Here is an 18,303-nt window from a genome sequence, read left to right on the forward strand (position 1 = left end):
TAGGAATAGGTCTCTAGGCTCCAGACACGATCTTTATCCCCCTTCTCTAAGCAAAATTTCTTAAAATCTTATCATTAAATATGAACTGGACTAACAATTTGAAAACATAGTTATGGAAACTTTATTCAGCATCTGCCCCATTGCATTAAATGAGGTTTATTTAAGATAGCGTATATAGAACTGCTAACTGACACTATTACAGTCGCAACCTAAGCAACACCAGTTATCCACTTTATGGTCAGCAACATATATGAACCCAGCTAACAGTGTCCCAAACAAATCATAATTACTATCACCATGGTTTAACATGAGTGTCAATTTGGACTATCATTGGATGGTAGTCATACATTTCCCCCATAGATGTTTTTCTGCATCTTTCAGTCCTGCAATTATTCATGCATCACACTGTTGTAAATTTGCATGCTTCTTTCAGATTACAAGTCTTAGAAACAGACATTTAAAAAGTGGAGCTTAGAAGTTCCTATGCAATGCTTTTAAAAAAATCAAATGTGCTGTTACTAAAATGTGGAAGTTGCTGAACTCTTTGTCTATCCCAGTGCCAAAAAAGTAAGAATAAAATGTCTAATATCTTATAAGTGATTTATTTATATTGCATCATCTTTATGTGCAAGCCAGGGGAAAAATGAATAGAATTGCTTCTATCATTTACAGTGATTTAAGGCTAAAATGGATTTTAATAAAAGAGTAATCTTCAATTTTAAAAAGTGGTTTAATCATATTCCCATTCAGTGGATCAGGTTTCTCTTTAACAGATCTGAATATCTTTAAAACCATGCAAAGATTTTCAGCATTCATGTTTGAGGATATTCAGGAGGTCAATACTAAAGATGGGTTACTTTCTTTTTGTTGCACTTGAAAAGTATGGGATAGTATACTCTAGTCTTGGCCTTCTTTATTTGATTCAAAGTAATGGAAATTAATAATTGACAATTCTGATTGCTGAAAGAATTAACAATGAAGGAAAAGAATCACAAGTTACTCTTTTGTAAAAGAACAGCTAATGTACAAACAAGCTGTGCAAATAAATATCAAACACAAGCTATAATGCTCTTGTCTAACTAACCCAGGTTGTATTTATTAAAACAAATGAGAATGATTTGAGATAATTCCTCCTAGAACATACCCAAGGCCAGCCACTCGAACATCCATGGTCATGCTGTCATGCAGTAAGATAAGAATGTCGCCCAGATCCAAAACTACCAGAGGATAAGATAATATAGTTATGACTATGGAGAGAATTGTCATGCTGACCCTGTAGAATATAGAAAAACATAGACAATGGTTTAGCAGAATAAAGGGGAGTGTGGTGAGATTAGGCATGGCATGTGATTAAAGTGTACGGATTGTAAAATGTTATTTTGCTCTCCATGTGCTCTATTCAACTTGGGAAGAGACTTGAAGGCGACCTTTGCAAATGCTTTTTCTCTTTCAATAAACCTTTGAATTATGAACCAGATCTGTCTCTGTATTGTTGTATCTATCTTAGCTAACAGCAGCAACCATAAGTAGATAAACTGAGTACCTTGGTTTCATTTTGAAATGCCTTTAAAAATTCATTTTATTTTTTTCTTTACTGTTTTCTTTTTGTTTTTACAGCAGCATACAGCAGTTTTACAACAGATGTGCATCTACTTCACTAAATCTACTTCACTAAATAAGGACCAGTTTTTACAGTCACGGTCCCTAACATGGGCTATATACTTTCCATGACAATTGCTGTACTTCCTGCCTTACTTGCCTTTCTACGCTTAAAATCTTGCCCCATACAAAGTCCAACACCAACATTCAGCATCATCTTGCTATCCAGAATGCCTCATAGCTACAATGAGTTCTATTAGCCTTCTCAGAAAATGGCAGGGATGGTTTGGTAATATACCCACATGCTTCAGAAAGACAAACTGAGAGCTTTGGAGGAGTGGAAGTGGGCAGGAGAGATGGGTTGAGTAGTAGTTAATGTTCTAGTAGATCAGGCTTGAGGAGTAGTTAATGTTTCTAGTAGGTCAGGATTTGTAAATAGCTATTATGCCAAGATTTTTTCAAGTAGCCATGTTATAAACCCATTGCCCTATATATCTCCAAATATTAAAGCACGTCCACCCAGCTAGGAAAACATATTTTTTTTAATAGAGTGAGAAAAAGTTTTTTCTCTTCAGGACAAATATGTTTTGTAACAGAACTGGACAAAAACTGCTTTACCAAAGCATATCAAACCTATCAGGGGTGATTAAGTCACCCCTTAAATGCTGTCTTTCAAGACTGAAGAGACCAAGGCGCTGTAACCTGGTATCATAATATTGCCCTTATGTATGTATGTATGTATGTATGTATGTATGTATGTATGTATGTATGTATGTATTCATTCATTCATTCATTCATTCATTCATTCATTCAATTTTTATGCTGCCCTTCTCCTTAGACTCAGGGCGGCTTACAACATGTTAGCAATAGCACTTTTTAACAAAGCCAGCATATTGCCCCCACAATCCGGGTCCTCATTTTACCCACCTTGGAAGGATGGAAGGCTGAGTCAACCTTGAGCCGGTGATGAGATTTGAACCACTGACCTTCAGATCTTCAGTCAGCTTCAGTGGCCTGCAGTACAGCACTCTACCTGCTGCGCCACCCTGGCTCTTTTTTGCACCTTTTCCAGTTCCATTTTATCCTTCTTGAGGTGTGGTGACCAGAACTTTACACAGTACTCCAAGTGTGGTCTCATCATCGATTTGTCCACAAGTCTTAAAGTTGCCAAGGTTGGCAATCCCTGCTATATAGTGCGCATTTACTGTAACCATCTTTCTTGGCCATATTGACTATCAAAGCAAGTTGTCTCTGAGAAGGTTTTTCCTGCATTCTGCAGAGATGACATTATCATTCTCTTCCTGCTAACATACACAGTCAACTACACCTTGTGTAGTTCATGGTATGGACGAATGACCTTCCCTAAAGATAAAATTCAGATAATTTTAAAGAGAAAGAAACACAGAGAGAAACACACACACACACACACACACACACACGGACAATACTTAGCTCATACCTGGCTTCTGAATTCCTTGGAGAGTAAATGCAATGAAAAGCCACCTCTGAATTTCCAGCATCTCCTTTCCCTTTGACCTTCCGGTGTGCAATCTCTTTCCTGCCCCTGTACATATTTATAGGTGACAGCGCAACTTTTCTTGCATTTGATGATGTGGATGCTGATTAGAAAAAAAGTTTCTCTTGTAATTGATACTTTAGCATTATCATGAAACCTTTGATGTTTTCTCCACAACAATCTGACAGAGCTACTGTTTGTATTGATAATCTATTATCTATAAACCAATAAGAAATGTCCACCATAGCAGGAACTATTTAATTTCTCTAACATTTGCTGTAATGCAATAGCATCAATCCCCCATCCTTTGGCTGAGAGCCTGAGGCAGCATCCATGGAAAGATAAATTTGGCTTCCTTTAATCTCCCCAACACCATACCTGAAAGATGGGTTGTATTGAAAAATACTGTCTGGCCCCAAATCAGTCAACTTCATGGAGAAGTGGGGAATTGATCCTCAGTATCCCATTTTGACATCTTAACTAGGACCTTATTGTAAGACTTGTTTTTTAAGATGGCTTTTATAAAACAGAACTACCGGTACAATAGCAAGTAGATCACCAAATCAATTAGTTCAGAATCCACTAAAAGTAAAAGGAGAGGCATAAGTATGAATGCCTATTAGTCCACATGGATTTCAGCCTTCTATTCTGTACAATTTTAATATACAGTAATACCTTGTCTTACAAACTTAATTGGTTCCGGGACGAGGTTTGTAAGGTGAAAAGTTTGTAAGACAAAACAATGTTTCCCATAGGAATCAATGGAAAAGCGATTAATGCGTGCAAGCCCCAAATTCCCCCCTTTTGCCAGCAGAAGTGCCCATTTTTGCGCTGCTGGGGTTCCCCTGAGGCTCCCCTCCATGGGAAACCCCACATCCGGATTTCCGTGTTTTTGTGATGGTGCAGAGGAATCCCAGCAGGGGTATCCCAGCATCGCAAAAATTAGCGCTTTGCTCGCAATGGAAGTCCGGAGGTGGGGTTTCCCAGCGTAGGGAGCATCAGTGAAATTGCAGCATCGCAAAAACACAGAAGTCCTCGAAACCCCACCTCCGGACCTCTGTGTTTTTGCGATGCTGCAATTTCACTGAGGCTCCCCTCGCAGGGAAACCCCACCTCTGGACTTCCGTTGCTAGCGAAGTGCCCGTTTTTGTGCTACTGGTATTCCCATGATGGGATTCCTGTGCAGCATCACAAAAACATGGAAGTCCGGAGGTGGGGTTTCCCATCGAGGGGAGCCTTAGAGGAATCCCAGCAGCGCAAAAACAGGTGCTTCGCTGGCAACGGAAGTTCAGAGGCAGGGCATCCCAGCGGCGGTGGAGGGTTTGTAAGGTGAAAATAGTTTGTAAGAAGAGGCAAAAAAATCTTAAACCCTGGGTTTGTATCTCGAAAAGTTTGTATGATGAGGCGTTTGTAAGACGAGGTATCACTGTATTATGAACAAGTCCTGTCCTTAGTTTCTTGCCCTTTCTTATGACCCTTTTACTAGAACTACCAGCCATTGGAAATGTAGATCCTGATTATTGGCATATCTCAAGGTGTATCTGAGAATGTCTTATCCCACGGTGGGCAGAACAATTGCACATTTTCTCTCCTTCCTGAATTATCTTTCCAGAAAAGGGGAGGAAAAGCTTTTATAAAAGAGACAGCGCATCTCAATGCTGCCTTTAATTCAGTGAATTCCATTGGGTGGGGCTGATTTTTTAAATTTTAATTAGGTTTATTCTTCAATTAACTTGAACCTTGCAAATTCCAACAAGGCTGTAGTGCTGGTCTTGAGGATATGTCTTGAAAGGCATTGGACCCATTTCCTCTTGCTAATGAAACTGGCAATAACTTGCTTCATACAAAGCAGTCCATTTGTCACGGTATCTGGAAACCAACAAGGATGAACTCTCCCAACAGTTTTTTATACTTTTAGGCAGCTGAAAGAGAGGCATGCAAAGCACATGCACCACCACCACCACCACCACCCTCACCCTCACCCTGTCCTTCCAAATGACCCAGATGTTTTCAGGGTCATCCTGAAAGACAAGCAACAAAGAAGACCTGCTTTCTGTTGAGTCTTGGTCATCCAGCCCAGGAAGTCCTAGTGCAGTGATGGCGAACCTTTTGTTCCTCAAGTGTTGAAATAACATGTGTGTTATGCCCACACCCATAATTCAATGCCTGCCCCTCCTGGAGGCACTCCGGAGGCTGGAAAGAACCTGTTTCCCAACTTCTGGTGGGCCCAATAGGATTGTGTTTCACCCTCCCTAGTCTCCAAAGGCTTCCCTGGAGTCAGGGGAGGGTAAAAACGCCCTCTCCCATTCCCCAGGCTCTCTGGAAGTCAAAAATGCCCTCCCAGAGCCTCTGTGCGAGGCAAAAATCAACTGGCTGGCATACACATGCATATTGGAACTGAGCTAAGGCAACAGTTATGGCTCTATGTGCCACCTGTTGCACCTGTGCCATAGGTTCGCCATCATTGTCCTAGTGTGACTGAAAGGGTCAAATTCTCTTCCATAGTTTCCATACCTCCAGCCAATACATCAACAGTGGGGAACAAGTGTGTGGGCAGGAGATTCTCTTCTGGTTTTCTGGATTGGAGGACAATGTAAAGTTGCCCCTTCTCCACTTCTGGAGGAGAGAAAGCCATTTCCTGCACATTTTCTATTGCTAAGATTCAAACCCAAGACAGTGTACAGCCCACTTTTGCAGAAATCATTGCACTGCTCTACCTGCATTACCTTGATTTCTCTCCCTGGGCAGAACTAATATCGAAGTTTTGCCCTGGAGAGAAGTAAAACTAACACTGGGGGGTGGGGGTGTCATTTTAAGCAACCAGCTGCCTAACCCAGACACTGAGGATTCATTTATTAGCCTTCTCAGTTCTAAAAGGTATGCCCATGTTTCACCATCACTCCGCAGTCTGCATTGGTTGCCGATCAATTTCCGGTCACAATTCAAAGTGTTGGTTATGACCTTTAAAGCCCTTCATGGCATCGGACCAGAATATCTCCGAGACCGCCTCCTGCCGCACGAATCCCAGCGACCGATTAGGTCCCACAGAGTGGGCCTTCTCCGGGTCCCGTCAACTAAACAATGTCGGTTGGCGGGCCCCAGGGGAAGAGCCTTCTCTGTGGCGGCCCCGGCCCTCTGGAACCAACTCCCCCCAGAGATTAGAACTGCCCCTACTCTTCCTGCCTTCCGTAAACTCCTTAAAACCCACCTTTGCCGTCAGGCATGGGGGAACTGAAACATCTCCCCCTGGGCACGTTTAATTTATGCATGGTATGTCTGTGTGTGTGACTGTTAGCATATGGGGTTTTTTAAATATTTAAATATTTTAAATTTGCCTGATTGCTTATGATTTGTTTTTACATGTTGTGAGCCGCCCCGAGTCTTCGGAGAGGGGCGGCATACAAATCTAAGTAATAAAATAAATAATAAATAATAAAATAAAATAAAAGATTATTCACCTGAAATTAAGAGACGGTTAATTCTGCAAATATTTTCCCCCAGTACCCAGCTTATTCTCCTATGGGCTTCATTGGCTTTACGATCATGGATGTTAGCTCAAACGCATCTGTTCTTCAGCCATTCTAGAATCGATAATTTGGAGTTTCCCGCAGTGGCACCATTCATACAGCTCACTGAAAGAAAGGAACCTGCTTTAAAACCCACATCACTTTTCCTTATACAGTACTGGCCCCAAATAATGCTGTGAGTTTACTAAATGCCTTCAGTCGAAGGACCAAACCTTCCTGCTTTATTAGTCTGAAAGATGCTTTCCCCGAACAAATTTCTACGTGTGCAATTCGTGAATTCCTCTAAATTCACAATGTTTTATTTCTGAAGAAACAGTCACCAAAACCCTGCAGCCAGGTTGCTATCTAACCTTCCAGGCGTAACTTGCTAATATGGATTGGTAGAAGACCGCAGAACTGCTCTAATTACAAGGGGGCGGGGTTAAAGGGCTTGAAACGAAACGGGAGGCTGCAGGCGGGGAGCCATCAAAATGAAACATCTTTATAGTGAGGAATTGTGTTTGCAGGGTCTTCAGCGGCTTCTATGACTTGTTTTATAATTGCCAATCACAGAGCAGCGATATTTGTGATAGAAACATTTTCCCCCATTTAACGTATCTCTACACGATTACTGAACTCTTTTCTCAGTCCCAACTTGGTTTCTTCAAATTATTAGACTGATCGGAATTTGTGTAGGTTTTGTTTTAAAAATCGGGTGGCTTCTGTGCACTATAGATGTAAAAAAAAACCCCCAATCACCTCTAAATTGTTTACATGCTAGAAACGTTACTGAACAAAACCCCCAAAGTTTTTTTTAAAAAATTGTAATAAAAATGACTTACAAAGTATGGATTAAGGGCGAGGTGTCATTCTATGCTTCTTAAACGTGTAGGATTTGTGGGTGGTTTGCCTGCAAAGAAAGAATAAAACAACAACAAAGATTTAAATAATTATATATCTTAGATTGAATATATTTGCTTCTACAAAACTTCTACAAAACTTGCTCTGCTAAATTTTATGCATTCAAAACAAATCTGCCTAAACTTTTGTCGTTTATAATTAGTAGCCCACTGTTGTTTATTTCCAAGGTTCAAATGTGTTAATCATCTTCTGGTGGATTTCCCTCCTAAATCAAGAAAAACACATATTTTTTGCATATGTAAAATTTTATAAAATGCATATGCATTTTATCCTTAGCCACCATCAGCACTAGAGGCTGGACGTCAATCAAGTTGTGCCCCTTCCAGGATTGCTCCTAATTCTGGAGTTCCAGCCAGATGGGCCAAAGACTTGAAATCCAATGATGCCTTTGAGAAAGAAGGGAGGAGAGAGAAGGTCAAAGAAATCGTAATAGGACACCTCGGTCGCCATGAATGAAAGGCCTGAACCTAGGGCATCTTGGAAACCATTGGCTGTTACTAGCTAAAAAGTTAGAACGCCTTAGGAATCAGCGATCTGACTTCTTCACGCCTATAGAGACCCCTCTCTGAAATGTCTCTCGTGTCGTCGATCAAATCAAAGGCGGGTGTCATTAAAACCAGTTACGCAACAGAACTGGAGCTAAAGGAGTTTGGCCTCTTAGGTCAGTGTTTCCCAACCCTGGCAACTTGAAGATATCTGGACTTCAATTCCCAGAATTCCCCATCCAGCTTTCGCTGGCTGGGGAATTCTGGGAGTTGAAGTCCAAATATCTTCAAGTTGCCAAGATTGGGAAACACTGTCTTAGGTGAAGACTTCGAACAGGCAGTAGTAAGGTCTTTCCTCTCTCCTGCCTGATTTGCTTCCCGCCCCCTTCCCTTACACTGGTTACACCTGGTGCTTCTCCTCTCCTCTGCAGCCCCCTCCCCTTAACTCTTCGCTCCGGCTCTTCATCTTCTGGCAGGCAGATGCTCCTATTTATCCCCCGGCAATCAAGCCAGTGGCGTCGCCAGTGGCGTCACTAGAGGTAACTGTAATGACGAGTGCACCATTAAGGGATGACAGCATTGGAGAGAAGAGGGCAATGGTGAGTTCCCTCCCAGAGCCGGCGCTGCACACAGGAGCGTCCGCATCACAAGGTCATCCCCACCCACCCCGGCTCGCCCCGTACGCGGCTCCCCTCCGCCTCGGTAGAAGAAGAACTCGGCCGGGAGGAGGCAAGACGTCCCGGAGTGGATGGGGGCTCGAGTGGGGTGGGAGAAGGGAAGAGCGCCACAACGCGAGAGGAAGAACCCGGTTGGGCTGCTTTAAAAGACACCCGCGATGGAAACTAGAAAGGAGATGGTGCTGTTTCTGGACGGAGTTGAGCTTGGCCCTCTGGCTGGCAAGAGGGCGCCTAATATGGCAGAGGCCGTGGGGTCCCTGGGCCTGGATCCACAGGAGAAGATGATGCCCAGGATTTGCTTGAGCTCTAGAGCTGCCTCCTTGCCCTCCCGGGAGAATGGAGGAGCGGGAAGAGGTGCAGGAGGAAAAGAGGAAGAGGAGGAGGAAGAGGAGGAGGTGGAAGTCCTACCAGCGCCAGGGACCGTCCCGGAGAACCTCTCCGCAGCAGCAGCGCTTCTTTCTGCGAACCAGCAGACCTCCCTCCGCCGCCCTCCTCCCACCAAAGCCCCCCAAAGCAGTTCCGACACCGAATCGGATTTCTATGAGGAAATCGAGGTGAGCTGCACCCCGGACTGCGCCCCTGACAACGCGGAATACCATCTCCAGCACGGCAAAGGTACCCGACCCCTCCCTGCTTCCCTTCTCCTGAGCTCCCCGGGGAGACCCATCTGGATTCGCAGCTGGGTGGGACGGGACAAGACTAGCGCTGGCTCAGTCCTCAGAGCGCTTCAAAGCGGCGACTGGCAGCCGGTTGTCCAGTCTGTCTTTGGTGATTTTTGGATCGCCGCCTGCGTTTTATTTTCTTCCCCTCTCTCTTTGAACTGCCCTCTCCCAGTCTCCAAATCCTGAGGCTCGGCCGCTTCCATCTCTAATTGCCCACCAAGAGGCATCTGCAATAAGCCACACAACACATATCTCCCCCCTTTGAAGTCTAACGACATGTTACTGGAGGACGTGAAATCGCATCCTCGCTGCAACAAAGAATTAAAAGCTTTGCAGAATTCCCGCTCCCCGAAGCCTAGACTTGATTGCAATAAATCCCCCCAGAAGCTTCTCTTCCTTTCCCCATTGCTGTGCCTAGCACCTTCTTGATGCTTCCTCCTTCCAAGATTATAGACTGCGTGGTGCCCCCCTGCCCCCTCCCTATTGCCGCGGAACAGGAAAGCAAAGCTTCCTTCTTAACATTTCACAGCAAGATCAAAAGCACCCATCCGCTCCTGCCGTCCGCCGTTCTGTCCAAAGGCTGTAATTGCAAGGAAGCAGGCAAGCAATTTTCCCTAGCAAAATTGCAGAATGCTTGGACGCATGAAGAAGCAGTCACAGCACAGGCGACATCACTCAAGCACCTTCTCTTCCACCGACAGAAAGACCGAGGTCTCTCCTTCTTTCTCTCTCTCTCTCTCTTTCTCTCTCTCTCTCTCTCTCTCTTTCTCTCTCTCTCTCTCTTTCTCCCTCTTTCTCTCTCTCTCTCTCTCTTTCTCTCTCTTACTCTTTCTTTCTCTCTCCCTCCCCCCCTCTCTCTCCCCTCTCTGCCCCCTTTTTCTCAGGTCCCCTTGGCAGGTTTGTTGGAGGCCCTAATTGCTCTTCACTTCCCTGTCTTGTGGCGCCAGTTCGGAAACGGCTGTGCGGTTTAATGCCTTTGGTCTCAGAAGACACCTTGGGAATCGTCTGCAATGGGCAGCAAAAGTCCGGAATCGAGGGCCATCTCATCCCTTCCCCGCCTTTCTCTTCTCTTCCTGTCATACACCCCCAACCCTTCGCTCCTTCTTTGAAAGGGATGCCCAGAATGAAAACTCCTGTTTTGCTTCTGAGAATTTCTTTCACCTGGACTGGAGCATTGGGGCTGGGGGTTGGGTGGGAAACGCGATTCCTTGTAAAGAAGCGGAGAAAGAGGCCGGATCCGTGTAGTTGGCGTTTATAGACACGGTTCTCTACTCGCGGGTAACTCGGCAGTGGCGGGGGATTGGAGAAGGACGCGGCAGCCTCTTTACCAGGCCCCAAATGTTGGGAGTCCCAGTTCTTTCACGCAGCAGAAAAGGGGAATCCGCAAGGGATTCAGTTTGCCATTCATTTTGCCTATTCACTTGGCAATTTGTTTAGCAATGCACTATAATATGTAATCCAACGTAGACCCTGCCGGTCTTGTTCACTGGTGCACCCTGTACTGTGTTTGGAGATGGAGTCTTCTATGCCTTCACTTCCAGAATGAGGCTATCGCAACACAAAACACAGAGAGGTGGGTTTATAGAAGCCCCTAAAAACACTTTTCCACTGGAGGAGGGGAGGAGAGAGACGTCTCGGACTTTTATGCCGCTCTTACACATTCCTCTCGGCTGCAGGTGCTGCCAAATAAATGTTAGAGAAAAGCCTGCCATTCTTTCCGCTTCCGGAAAGGAGTTACAGATCAGAGGTGCCGTTGCATCCAAGTGGACGCCGGGATACGTTCCTACTTTGGCCTCCTGGCACGTGGCCTTCAAACGGGAAGCCCAGTGCCTTTCGTGGCCTCTGATAGCAGTCTCGGTGCCAGAAAATGTAGTATGGTCTGTAAATAAAACGTGTGCAGGAAAAGGGAAAATGCAATTTATGGGAAACACTGTTCAGTAGATTTTAGGGTAGTTTATTCCAGAGTGTGGGCCTGGTATTGAGTTTTCATCTGCGCAGTTAACACCACAAAATGGGGTTGGCACTGAATAATTCTGTATTCTCAATAGAAAACCGGGCAGAAAAACCGGGTACATGTTCAAGTGGGGACAATTAATTCGATTTACTTCTCGGTAGGTATTTTTAGGATTGTAACTTGAACGGCAGAGAAAAAAGGTAGATCCCAGAATCTGGACTCTAGATTCGGTATTCGGTGGGCATCAGTGGGTGATGTCAAGGAATTCAAATAACTTTTCTTTCTCCTTAGAATACCACGCCTAGCTCAAGCCTTGGGGGGGGGGGGGAATCTTTCAATCTAATGAAATTTAGCCTCACAGCCAAGCCCAATGGATTGACAGGGCGTGCGATTTACACCTCAGCATCCCAGTGTAATAAGACTGAAGATTGAACTGGTCATGGTGCTCCCACCAACCCCCGCCCAAATTTCCCAATCAATCTGTTGTCAGACAGGCTTCTTTTTATTCATTTTTATTTATTCACTATTCATGCGCATTTTTATTTATTCACTATTGCAGGCAGAAGTCTACAGGTTCAAATCCCAGTAAGGATATGACTAGCTGTCGAGAGTATAATAAGCTCTAAATACACCTATACTAATCTCCCTTCCTTTTCACTTATCAGCAAAAATATGTTTTACACACTCACATACACACACGTCTGTGTGTGTGTGTAAAACATTTTTGCTGATAATGAAAAGGTAGGGAAACTAGTATAGGTGCATTTCAAGCTATTTTGCTCTCATCAGCTAGCCATACCCTTACCGGGATTTAAATGTGTGTGTGTGTGTGTGTGTGTGTGTGTGTGCGTTTTATATAAATAACACTTTTTATTCCTAGATTAAAGGCCTGCCTAGGATCTAGCATCTTCAGAAGTCAAGGAGGCTAAGTTGCTTTATTTCAAATGTGGCGAAGCAGCCCTGTCAACTCTCCAGGGTCTCTTCAGTAGTATTCGAGGGGAGGAACTGCCCTGAGTCCCTGCTCCAAAGGGCTGTCCCGATGGCACTATTGCCCGAATTGGTGTGGGAGGAGGAAGAAATAGAAATGAGGGTGGGGTGGGTAAATCGTCAGACCTCAGCTGTCTCTCTCCCCCTGGATGGCTTCCTCTCTACTCTCCCCTGCAGGTCAGTGCTCGGATACTTCAGCAGGGAGCCCTAGCAGCGAAGGCGATCCCTCCAAGGGCGGCGGTGGCGGTGGCGGCGGTAGTGGAGGAGGCGGAGGAGGTTCTCAGGGGTCGCTGGCCTGCAGCGCCAGCGATCAAATGCGCCGTTATCGCACCGCCTTCACCCGGGAGCAGATAGCCAGGCTGGAGAAAGAGTTTTACCGGGAGAATTACGTGTCCAGACCCAGGAGATGCGAGCTGGCTGCCGCCTTAAACTTACCCGAAACCACCATCAAGGTATGTTTGCAAGTATATTTGGCCCAAAACCCAGGAAACCTCCCTGGATTTCGGAGCGTTTCCACGTATCTGGGACTTTGACCCCCCCCCCCAAGTCCTTTCCACTCCCCCCCCCAGTTCCCACGGTCAAATCGTTTTCAAAAGCAGCATTTTTGCCGGCCATGGTGGGTCTTGATCTGCAATTGTAAGTGGTCGGGTATGACAGACTAGCCGTCTGCTGGGGAATAACTCTCTTTTTCTTCCTTCAGCGAAACTTCTTTCCGGTAGGGCGGGACCAGGTCTACAACTTTAACCTTAGGGACAGTTTCTAAGAATTTAATGTCAGACACTTCCAAAAATTAGTCCCATGTAGTGCAAAGTGCTTAAGAGGACGGTCAAGAAGGTCATCAACCCTCCCCAACACTTCCTTGTTTGTTTATTTTGAGTTCACCTTAACTCTTCCTTCCCCACCCCCCACCCCCACACCACCGAAAGTCAACTTGTTATTTGGTTTGCTGACATCAATTACACTGCATTTGAACTAAAATGTAAGGCTTTAACTGTTAGAATGGAAACATTCTAATGCCAAAATTTAAATAGTTTAAATAACACCTATGCCGTTACACAAAGTAACAGCTGAGCAGATTTATTGGGGAATAAGCACCTTAAAATTAGGGAGATTCCCTAGGTAATTTTATAGGTAGGATTTATTTATTTATTGCCCATCTCTCTTGAAACTATTGCCTGATTTGAACCTTTCTTCACGCATATTAAGATATTAAAGATTCATTTTCAGTGCATTCGTATTAGGTAGCGGGCTGTCATTCAGGCTATTAACATCACTGCACATCTTAGAGATGAGAATTGTCTGCAAGATCCTGGAAATATTTTGACAAAGATTAAAAATTGGCAGAAAAGTAAGAAAAGAAAGGCACATAGGGAGCAATCTTGCTATTAAGTATTACTACTACTATTACCGCTACTAATATTGGTTATTACAATTGTTAGCAAAATAGCATTGATTGCCTGCTGCACTAGACTTATGGAGGTGGGGGAAAAAAGAATATTTTTGTGCCTATTATGGAAGAGTATAACAACAATATATAATGTATGGATGTTCCAGGGAAAGCTTATGTTTGCACTCCTCATATTAATCTACTGATCTGCACTTCTCCCACGTTTTTAATTCAATAATCCCATTCACAATATTTTTATTTTTTAATTTCTATTTAAATGTGTGGGCCACAAACAATCCTACTCCTTGACAATTGTGCAGATCTGTCAAGTACATTATTACAAACGTCAATAAATATAACGAAGCTTCCCAGTATGATTTTTAAAGGTAGTGTGGGAGACCACGCTGGGCACACAGTTCCATGTCATCGAAATCTTGAATATCCCCAGTAGCCAGAGGCAGCTGCCCCTAATCGGTGCCTGGCGTTCCCCAGACGAACCCTTAGCCAGCTTCCGGGGAGGATGACGAGCTCGGGCATGGAGAGGATGGAGGGTTGTGGCGAGATCCCAGCCTTGCTGGCGACTCAGGGCTTCCTTTGCTTTGACTGTCTGTCCTCCCACCCCAGGTGTGGTTCCAGAACCGGCGGATGAAAGACAAGAGGCAGCGCCTGGCCATGACTTGGCCCCACCCGGCGGATCCAGCTTTCTATACCTACATGATGAGCCACGCGGCGGCCACCGGCAACTTGCCCTACCCCTTCCCCTCCCACCTGCCCCTGCCTTATTATTCCCACATGGGTCTCGGAGCCGCTTCGGCTTCGGCTTCCCCTTTCAATTCCCCGCTGAGGCCGCTGGACACCTTCCGGGTCCTCTCGCACCCGTACCCGCGACCAGAACTGCTGTGCGCCTTCCGGCACCCCTCTCTTTATGCCGGTCCGACCCACGGGCTGAGCGGTGCCGGAGGGAGCCCCTGCTCCTGCTTGGCTTGTCACGGCAGTCAGGCGACTGGGCTAGTCCAGCGGCCTTCGGCATCGGACTTTAGCTGCTCGGCCACCACCCGGACGGACTCCTTTCTTACGTTTACACCTTCGGTGCTGAGCAAGGCCTCCTCGGTCCCTCTGGACCAGCGCGAAGAAGTCCCTTTGACCAGATAAAGGGCCTATCTCAGGTTGCGCTCTTTTCCTCCCACCCCGCTTCCCAGTCCCGGCCGCCCTCCTTTCCAGAGACCACCCGGTCTGTGATCGCTTCTCTCCTAATGTTTAATCCTGTCAATGAGGGGGCATCAAGGAATGGAAACGAAAACAAGCCTGGAAGATGGGAAGGCTCTAATGTGCACAAATCCGCGGAAGAACCTTGGCTAAAGCGAGGTGCGGGACTTGGCCGATTATTCCCCCAGGGTGGGAAAAGAGGGAGAGAATTATTTTTGCCAGATCAAAAGCTTCTACCTAGTCTTGAGGGAGGGTTTGTCTCCAACCTATCAAGGCAGACGTTCACCGACCCAATAGTTTATGCATAACACTATATGTCACTAAAAGGGAAATACTTGAAAGGAGAAATTGTCGATCCTTTAAAAAAAAGGGGGGGTGATATGTCTGATGAAAGTCAAGATTTATTCTTTGCCAGATTAAAAGAAGACAGAAAAAGAAAGCAATAGAAGGGCGTTTGTGGATTTGCGATAGCGTCAATCTGTTTCTATGGCTTTTCTTCCTTCCTTTAGTCCGATATCTTTTTAAAAAGAAACAACTCTGAACTAAAAAGGTAACTCTTGGAAATATTAGCTTCACACATGCATATATATTTCCAGGTACACACCTTCTGTGCACCAGCTGAGGAAGAGGGAGGGGGGAGGGAGGGGAGGGAGAAAGCGGAGTCGAACCCAGAGGGATTAAAGCTATTTGTCCCTTAAAATAACAGCGTTCTACTGTCAGTCGCTGAATTGTGGCCACACGGACCAAATTAACAAGTGATGTATATGTAGTGGGGAAGATTTGCACAGGCACACGCGCGCACACACATCTTTTTTTTTTAAAGGGGGAATCAGCTGCAAGGCTAATAGTCTCAGGACAGAGCCAGTGTAGCTGCCAAACACTAACAAGCCGCCAAGGGAAGAGATTAAACGACAGGAAGCGCGGTTCTTTTCTCCCCGCAATCACTCAATCACTGGTTTGCAAACGAAAGCCGAATTTGTTTCCTTCTCCTTCCGGGTCTAATTTCAGTTCCCCAATAACCTTTGGGTTTAGAAGTGAGTTTCTGCCTCTGTGTTATTCACTGTATTTGTTATTGTGATTTCCTTTTTCCATGTGTGGAATACAACTCCCCACCCCTGCCTTTTTTTCTGAATATTGGGTATATTATATTTTTTCTTCTTTTATCTCAATGAGATAACCCACAGCTCCTTAAATTGCTGTTTTCCCATTGATGGAAAGACAGCCCTCGACGTTTAATACTGAATAACAATTCTACTGAACCCAAAGACTTACAAATTGGCTGACCTTTTCTCCTTCTTGCTTAATTGGGACCACCATAATAAAATACTTGAGTTCATTCGCTAATTTTAAACCATTTCATTATTTTAAAAGATTCTATACCTTGGAACAAAAGCAGGAAATTACTATTATTATGGTGTTGGAGTAGAACAGAAGATTTAAAAACGTGTGGTTTTTTTTGAATGTGGTATGGCCAAGAAATTCTTTTGTTTCGATTTCAGACATTTTTGAAATAGAAGTGAAATGTTTGACAGGAAGGAAGAAGAAAGAAAGGTAGATTGGTGACAGGAAGGGGAAAAACCGTATATATTTGGACATACACTGCTAATTTATGACAAATCTCAAAGGAAGTCATGGGGACTTCATAATTTACAGTCCAAATCCATCAGTGAAGTAGAATCAGCTAGAATAAAAAGTCTACACTGTAAATATCAGAGTTGCTGGATTATTTTATTTTATTTTTAAAAATCTGATCCGTTTACAATGAAAGTTTTTGTCATTTTGTTGGAAATCTTTAGGATTAATTGCTAGGCTTCCCGAAAACCTATTGGAGGGGGAAGTATCTTTGTTTTTCTAAAGACAGCTCACTAATTGTTGTAAGAAATTCCACCTTAGCATACTGATCAAGGAGACATAACAATGGGGAGAACCTGTTCATTTAAATGGCCCCACGGCCAGGAGAATTTCTGTGTCTGGGAAACCCTTCATTTTATCTTAAAACGGCATTAGTTTCTAAAGACAAGGAAAAACGAACCAACCTTTTGAAGCTTACTTTTTATGTAAAGAAAGGTTCGTGGCTCATTCCCAAACCTAAATACTTGGCAAATCATTCTCTCCAACAAATTGAAAGATGTCAAACTCAAAAGTCTAAAAAGACTCAAAAGAAAAACAACGAAAACAGGAACAATTATTTTATGTAAACTAATTTTACATATTATTAAAATTGTTTAATGTCCTAAACAAGTATTCTAAACAAATAAATATAATGTCCTAAACAATACCCTAAGCAAATAAACATGCAAACCGTAAGAATAACCTCAAACATACTGAAAATTTCCTAGACGCCTAGACTGATGAAGAGGAATAAATCCCACAAAAATCATTAAGATTTAGTTCTGAATAAAAGTAGCTAACTCTAGGGTGCAAATTAAGTTCTAGATCAGGAATGAAAATATGCTGGGCTCCCACCTCTAGAACTTCTAAGACTGAAATGCTTGACCAATGCATTGGGACTTCTTAAGGGGAAACGCAGATTGAGGTTAATTTTTTAGGTCCCCTGCAGTCTCTCCTTCTGTCTCAGTTGGGGATAATGGGAATTGTAACCCAACCGAGTTGCATCGTTGTATGAGAGAGGCACAGAAGAAATAAAATTAATAAGGGGATTTCTCTCCACCACCACCCCTTTTGGAAATCTCGATATGTTAGTTATAATTTTACAACGGGAAAAGGTTGCTCTTCTGTTGCCTAAGTACTGGCTCGTCTGTTTGTCAGAGTCCCTCCTCTTCTTTAGATAATAGTGAAAAACTTGAAACTCCGAAATATTGATCAGCCTAACTTCAGCGAAGAAGTTTCAGCTGTTGAACTTCATCCTTAACGCCCTTTGCTCAGACCAAAATTCTTACACCATCCCGCTATCCTGAAGTCAGCTTCCAAGGGAAGTCCACAAATCAGGAAAGATAGGAAGTTTGCCTTACACGTGCCCACAAATATACACATGTTATGTGTTATTTTTCCAACTAAGTCATAACAAAGGCTGTAAATTTCAGAACAGTGTATTTTTTTTTCCGTGGAAAGTATCTTGGTTATCTCATTCCCAACCCCGACACTCTTATAAGCAAATAGCACGGACTCCAAATGTGCGGGCGACAGCTCTGATAGATTCAGCCATCTTCCTTGGGCTGATGGTAGATATAGTTTGATGCATTTGGAAGACCGCAAGCTTTAAAATGAGTTTCAATTCCCAGAATTCCCCGGAGAGCATCGTATGCCTGCATGGTTGGATAGAAATATCCACAGGTCCAAATATTGCTAATTTTGAGAAAACCCTGTGCTGTTGCGAAAGGCTAGTGTAGCAAAATCCCTAAAATCCCTTTCGCATCCTCCAGGTACCAATACTCGACAAGGC

General features: G+C 44.1%; 1 protein-coding gene across 2 annotated transcripts; it reads left to right on the forward strand.

Annotated features, from left to right (window-relative positions):
* Positions 1-8,623: 8,623 nt before the first annotated feature.
* On the forward strand, positions 8,624-15,339 carry EVX1 (even-skipped homeobox 1). Of its 2 annotated transcripts, XM_070767255.1 has the most exons (4): positions 8,624-8,818; positions 8,854-9,319; positions 12,485-12,759; positions 14,319-15,339. In XM_070767255.1, the coding sequence occupies exons 1-4, from the start codon at positions 8,624-8,626 to the stop codon at positions 14,844-14,846; spliced, it is 1,464 nt and encodes a 487-aa protein (XP_070623356.1). In that variant the 3' UTR covers positions 14,847-15,339. The 2 variants fall into 2 exon arrangements, with proteins under 2 accessions (XP_070623356.1, XP_070623355.1); XM_070767254.1 differs by having other exon boundaries at positions 8,787-9,319.
* Positions 15,340-18,303: the final 2,964 nt, after the last annotated feature.

Source organism: Erythrolamprus reginae, chromosome Z (assembly GCF_031021105.1).
Source record: "Erythrolamprus reginae isolate rEryReg1 chromosome Z, rEryReg1.hap1, whole genome shotgun sequence".
NCBI lineage: Eukaryota > Metazoa > Chordata > Lepidosauria > Squamata > Dipsadidae > Erythrolamprus > Erythrolamprus reginae.

Coding starts and splice junctions, on each gene's coding strand:
- EVX1 (XM_070767255.1), top strand. CDS start 8,624: ATGGTGAGTTCCCTCCCAGAGCCGGCGCTGCACACAGGAGCGTCCGCA. Junction 8,819..8,853: donor GAAGGGAAGAGCGCCACAAC/GCGAGAGGAAGA, acceptor CTGCTTTAAAAG/ACACCCGCGATGGAAACTAG. Junction 9,320..12,484: donor CCATCTCCAGCACGGCAAAG/GTACCCGACCCC, acceptor TCTCCCCTGCAG/GTCAGTGCTCGGATACTTCA.